The sequence below is a fragment of the Ascaphus truei genome, chromosome 2 (assembly GCF_040206685.1).
Source record: "Ascaphus truei isolate aAscTru1 chromosome 2, aAscTru1.hap1, whole genome shotgun sequence".
Taxonomy (NCBI): Eukaryota; Metazoa; Chordata; class Amphibia; order Anura; family Ascaphidae; genus Ascaphus; species Ascaphus truei.
In genome coordinates, this window is record NC_134484.1 from 362,146,784 (window position 1) to 362,153,289 (window position 6,506).

At 64.8% G+C, this 6,506-nt stretch overlaps 1 protein-coding gene across 2 annotated transcripts in view; it reads left to right on the forward strand.

Annotated features, from left to right (window-relative positions):
- The first annotated feature begins 1,308 nt into the window (after window positions 1–1,308).
- UBE2E1 (ubiquitin conjugating enzyme E2 E1) overlaps window positions 1,309–6,506 on the forward strand; it is a 70,773-nt gene continuing 65,575 nt past the window's right edge. The window contains exon 1 of one of the 2 annotated variants that reach the window (XM_075586943.1): window positions 1,309–1,448. In XM_075586943.1, coding sequence (XP_075443058.1) covers window positions 1,324–1,448 — 125 coding nt within the window. In that variant the 5' untranslated portion in view covers window positions 1,309–1,323. The remainder of the gene's footprint in view (window positions 1,449–6,506) is intronic. The other variant, XM_075586940.1, reaches the window with a different exon arrangement.

Here is a 6,506-nt window from a genome sequence, read left to right on the forward strand (position 1 = left end):
CACGTCTCCTGCAGTGTGACAGTCCCTGCATGTCTCCTGCAGTGGCAGTCCCTGCATGTCTCCTGCAGTGTGACAGTCCCTTCATGTCTCCTGCAGTGTGGCAGTCCCTGCACGTCTCCTGCAGTGTGACAGTCCCTGCATGTCTCCTGCAGTGTGGCAGTCCCTGCACGTCTCCTGCAGTGTGACAGTCCCTGCATGTCTCCTGCAGTGTGGCAGTCCCTGCACGTCTCCTGCAGTGTGACAGTCCCTGCACGTCTCCTGCTGTGTGACAGTCCCTGCACGTCTCCTGCTGTGTGACATTCCCTGCATGGCTCTTGCAGTGTGACAGTCCCTGCATTGCTCTTGCAGTGTGACAGTCCCTGCATGTCTCTTGCAGTGTGACAGTCCCTGAATGTCTCTTGCAGTGTGACAGTCCCTGCGTGTCTCTTTGAGTGTGACAGTCCCTGCGTGTCTCTTGCATTGTGACAGTCCCTGCGTGTCTCTTGCAGTGTGACAGTCCCTGCGTGTCTCTTGCAGTGTGACAGTTCCTGCGTGTCTCCTGCAGTGTGACAGTCCCTCCATGTCTCCTGCAGTTGACAGTCCCTGCATGTCTCTCGCAGTGTGACAGCCCCTGCATGTCTCCTGCTGTGTGATAGTCCCTGCATGTCTCCTGCAGTGTGACAGTCCCTGCATGTCTCCTGCAGTGTGACAGTCCCTGCATGTCTCCTGCAGTGTGACAGTCCCTGCATGTCTCCTGCAGTGTGACAGTCCCTGCATGTCTCCTGCTGTGTGACAGTCCCTGCATGTCTCCTGCAGTGTGACAGTCCCTGCATGTCTCCTGCAGTGTGACAGTCTCTGCATGTCTCTCGCAGTGGGACAGTCCCTGCATGGCTCTCGCAGTGTAACAGTCCCTGCATGTCTCCTGCAGTGTGACAGTCTCTGCATGTCTCTCGCAGTGGGACAGTTCCTGCATGGCCTCCTGCAGTGTGACAGTCCCTGCATGTCTCCTGCAGTGGGACAGTCCCTGCATGTCTCCTGCAGTGTGACAGTCCCTGCATGTCTCCTGCAGTGTGACAGTCCCTGCATGTCTCCTGCAGTGTGACAGTCCCTGCATGTCTCCTGCAGTGTGACAGTCCCTGCATGTCTCCTGCAGTGTGACAGTCCCTGCATGTCTCCTGCAGTGTGACAGTCCCTGCATGTCTCCTGCTGTGTGACAGTCCCTGCATGTCTCCTGCAGTGTGACAGTGCCACTGTCCCTGCATGTCTCCTGCAGTGTGACAGTCCCTGCATGTCTCCTGCAGTGTGACAGTCCCTGCATGTCTCCTGCAGTGTGACAGTCCCTGCATGTCTCTTGCAGTGAGGAGCAGCCATTGCCTTGCACTAGTTGCTATTGCAGCACTTCCGCTTCTCCCGTGTGAGTCCACGAGTCCCGGGCCCGGTCGGACCAAGCACAGGAGACGCAGACCGAGGTAACAACGGGATCCAACCCGGGCACCCCGAGGGGGGAGCGCCCTGATCACCGGGGGGAGCGCCGGGAGCTGTGACACAGGGGGGAGAGAGGGGCAGTGACACAAGGAGAGGGGGGAGTAGTGACACAGGGGGGAGAGAGGGGGGGCAGTGACACAGGATGGAGAGAGGGGGCAGTGACACGGGGGGAGAGAGGGGGCAGTGACACGGGGGGGAGAGAGGGGGCAGTGACACAAGGAGAGGGGGGAGTAGTGACACAGGGGGGAGAGAGGGGGGCAGTGACACAGGGGGGAGAGAGGGGGGAGCAGTGACACGGGGGGGAGAGAGGGGGGAGCAGTGACACAGGGGGGAGAGAGGGGGCAGTGACACGGGGGGGAGAGGGGGCAGTGACACGGGGGGGAGAGAGGGGGGGCAGTGACACAGGATGGAGAGAGGGGGGAGCAGTGACAAGGGGGAGAGAGGGGGCAGTGACACGGGGGGAGAGAGGGGGGGCAGTGACACAGGGGGAGAGAGGGGGGAGCAGTGACACGGGGGGGGAGAGAGGGGGGAGCAGTGACACGGGGGGGAGAGAGGGGGGAGCAGTGACACGGGGGGAGAGAGGAGGGAGCAGTGACACAGGGGGGAGAGAGGGGGGAGCAGTGACACAGGGGGGAGAGAGGGGGGAGCAGTGACACAGGGGGGAGAGCGGGGAGCAGTGACACGGGGGAGAGAGGGGAGCAGTGACACGGGGGAGAGAGGGGGGCAGTGACACAGGGGGGAGAGAGGGGTCAGTGACACAGGGGGGAGAGCGGGGGGAGCAGTGACACAGGGGGGAGAGAGGGGGGAGCAGTGACACGGGAGAGAGGGGGAGCAGTGACACAGGGGGGAGAGAGGGGGGAGCAGTGACACAGGGGGGAGAGAGGTGGGCAATGACACAGGGGGGAGAGAGGGGGGAGCAGTGACACAGGGGGGAGAGAGGGGGGAGCAGTGACACAGGGGAGAGGGGGAGCAGTGACACAGGGGGGAGAGAGGGGGGGAGCAGTGACACAGGGGGAGAGGGGAGCAGTGACACAGGGGGAGATAGGGGGAGCAGTGACACAGGGGGAGAGGGGAGCAGTGACACAGGAGGGAGAGAGGGGCTGTGACACAGGAAGAGGGGGGAGCAGTGACACAGGGGGGAGAGAGGGGGGAGCAGTGACACAGGGGGAGAGGGGAGCAGTGACACAGGAGAGAGAGAGGGGGGCTGTGACACAAGGGGAGAGGGGGGAGCAGTGACACGGGGGGGAGAGAGGAGGGAGCAGTGACACAGGGGGAGAGAGAGGGGGAGCAGTGACACAGAGGGGAGCAGTGACACAGGGGAGAGAGGGGAGCAGTGACACGGGGGAGAGAGGGGGGAACAGTGACACGGGGGAGAGAGGGGGGAGCAGTGACACAGGGGGGAGAGCGGGGAGCAGTGACACGGGGGAGAGAGGGGAGCAGTGACACGGGGGAGAGAGGGGGGCAGTGACACAGGGGGGAGAGAGGGGGGCAGTGACACAGGGGGGAGAGCGGGGGGAGCAGTGACACAGGGGGGAGAGAGGGGGGAGCAGTGACACGGGAGAGAGGGGGAGCAGTGACACAGGGGGGAGAGAGGGGGGAGCAGTGACACAGGGGGGAGAGAGGTGGGCAATGACACAGGGGGGAGAGAGGGGGGAGCAGTAACACAGGGAGAGGGGGAGCAGTGACACAGGGGGGAGAGAGGGGGGAGCAGTGACACAGGGGGAGAGGGGAGCAGTGACACAGGGGGAGATAGGGGGAGCAGTGACACAGGGGGAGAGGGGAGCAGTGACACAGGAGGGAGAGAGGGGGCTGTGACACAGGGAAGAGGGGGGAGCAGTGACACAGGGGGGAGAGAGGGGGGAGCAGTGACACAGGGGGAGAGGGGAGCAGTGACACAGGAGAGAGAGGGGGGGGCTGTGACACAAGGGGAGAGGGGGGGAGCAGTGACACAGGAGGTAGGGGGAGCAGTGACACGGGGAGGAGAGGGGAGCAGTGACACAGGGAGGAGAGGGGAGCAGTGACACAGGGAGGAGAAGGGAGCAGTGATATAGGGAGGCAGAGGGGGGGCAGTGGGGAGCAGTGACACAGGGAGGAGAAGGGATCAGTGACACAGGGGAGAGGGGGGAGCAGTGACACAGGGGAGAGGGGGGAGCAGTGACACAGGGGAGAGGGGGAGCAGTGACACAGGAGGGAGAGAGAGGGGCTGTGACACAGGGGAGGGGAGCAGTGACACAGGGAGGAGAGAGGGGCTGTGACACAGGGAGGAGGGGAGCAGTGACACAGGGAGGAGGGGAGCAGTGACACAGGGAGGAGGGGAGCAGTGGACACAGGGAGGAGAGGGGAGCAGTGACACAGGGGGGAGAGGGGGGAACAGTGACACGGGGGAGAGAGGGGGGAGCAGTGACACGGGGGAGAGAGGGGGCAGTGACACAGGGGAGAGAATGGGGCAGTGACACAGGGGGGAGAGCGGGGAGCAGTGACACAGGGGAGAGAGGGGAGCAGTGACACGGGGGAGAGCGGGGGGAGCAGTGACACAGGGGGGAGAGAGGGGGGCAGTGACACAGGGGGGAGAGCGGGGAGCAGTGACACGGGGGAGAGAGGGGAGCAGTGACACGGGGAGAGCGGGGGGAGCAGTGACACAGGGGGGAGAGCGGGGGGGAGCAGTGACACAGGGGGGAGAGCGGGGGGAGCAGTGACACAGGGGGGAGAGAGGGGGGCAGTGACACGGGGGAGAGCGGGGGGAGCAGTGACACAGGGGGGAGAGAGGGGGGAGCAGTGACACGGGAGAGAGGGGGAGCAGTGACACAGGGGGGAGAGAGGGGGGCAGTGACACAGGGGGGAGAGCGGGGGGAGCAGTGACACAGGGGGGAGAGAGGGGGGCAGTGACACAGGGGGGAGAGAGGGGGGAGCAGTGACACAGGGGAGAGGGGGAGCAGTGACACAGGGGGGAGAGAGGGGGGAGCAGTAACACAGGGGGAGAGGGGAGCAGTGATACAGGGGGAGATAGGGGGGAGCAGTGACACAGGGTGAGGGGAGCAGTGACACAGGAGGGAGAGAGGGAGCAGTGACACAGGAGGGAGAGAGGGGGCTGTGACACAGGGAAGAGGGGGGAGCAGTGACACGGGGGAGAGAGGGGGGAGCAGTGACACAGGGGGAGAGGGGAGCAGTGACACAGGAGAGAGAGAGGGGGGCTGTGACACAAGGGGAGAGGGGGAGCAGTGACACAGGAGGTAGGGGGAGCAGTGACACAGGGGAGAGGGGGGAGCAGTGACACAGGGGAGAGGGGGGAGCAGTGACACAGGGGAGAGGGGGGAGCAGTGACACAGGGGAGAGGGGGGAGCAGTGACACAGGAGGGAGAGAGAGGGGCTGTGACACAGGGGGAGGGGAGCAGTGACACAGGGGGAGAGGGGAGCAGTGACACAGGAGGGAGGGCAGCAGTGACACAGGGAGGAGAGAGGGGCTGTGACACAGGGAGGAGGGGAGCAGTGACACAGGGAGGAGGGAGCAGTGACACAGGGAGGAGGGAGCAGTGACACAGGGAGGAGAGGGGAGCAGTGACACAGGGGGGAGAGAGGGGGGCAGTGACACGGGGGGAGAGAGGGGGTAGCAGTGACACGGGGGGAGAGAGGGGGGGAGCAGTGACACAGAGGGGAGAGAGGGGGGCAGTGACACAGGGGAGAGAGGGGGGCTGTGACACAGGGGGGAGAGCGGGGAGCAGTGACACGGGGGGAGAGAGGGGGCAGTGACACGGGGGAGAGAGGGGGGCAGTGACACAGGGGGGAGAGAGGGGGCAGTGACACAGGGGGGAGAGCGGGGGGAGCAGTGACACAGGGGGGAGAGAGGGGGGAGCAGTGACACAGGGGGGAGAGAGGGGGAGCAGTGACACAGAGGGGAGAGAGGGGGGCAGTGACACGGGGGAGAGAGGGGGGAGCAGTGACACAGAGGGGAGAGAGGGGGGCAGTGACACGGGGGGAGAGAGGGGGGGCAGTGACACAGGGGAGAGGGGAGCAGTAACACAGGAGAGAGAGAGGGGGGCTGTGACACAAGGGGAGAGGGGGGAGCAGTGACACAGGAGGGAGGGGGAGAGGGGGAGCAGTGACACAGGGAGGAGAGGGGAGCAGTGACACAGGGAGGAGAGGGGAGCAGTGACACAGGGAGGAGAGGGAAGCAGTGACACAGGGAGGAGAGGGGAGGAGTGATATAGGGAGGAGAGGGGGGCAGTGGGGAGCAGTGACACAGGGAGGAGAAGGGAGCAGTGACACAGGGGAGAGGGGGGAGCAGTGACACAGGGGAGAGGGGGGAGCAGTGACACAGGGGAGAGGGGGAGCAGTGACACAGGGGGAGAGGGGAGCAGTGACACAGGAGGGAGGGGAGCAGTGACACAGGGAGGAGAGAGGGGCTGTGACACAGGGAGGAGTGGAGCAGTGACACAGGGAGGAGAGGGCAGCAGTGACACAGGGAGGAGAGGGGAGCAGTGACACAGGGAGGAGAGGGGAGCAGTGACACAGGGAGGAGAGGGGAGCAGTGACACAGGGAGGTGAGGGGAGCAGTGACATAGGGAGGAGAGGGGAGCAGTGACACAGGAGGGAAAGGGGAACAGTGACACCGGGAGAGGGAGCAGTGACACAGGGGGAGAGGGGGAGCAGTGACACAGGGAGGAGAGGGGAGCAGTGACACAGGGAGGAGAGGGAGCAGTGACACAGGGAGGAGAGGGAGCAGTGACACAGGGAGGGAGAGGGGAGCAGTGACACAGGGAGGAGAGGGGAGCAGTGACACAGGGAGGAGAGGGGAGCAAGTGACACAGGAGGGAGGGGAGCAGTGACACAGGGAGGAGAGAGGGGCTGTGACACAGGGAGGAGGGGAAGCAGTGACTCAGGGAGGAGAGGGGAGCAGTGACACAGGGAGGAGAGGGGAGCAGTGACATAGGAGGAGAGGGGAGCAGTGACACAGGGAGGAGAGGGGGGCAGTGACACAGGGAGGAGAGGGGAGCAGTGACACAGGGAGGAGAGGAGCAGTGACACATGGGAGAGGGGAGCAGTGA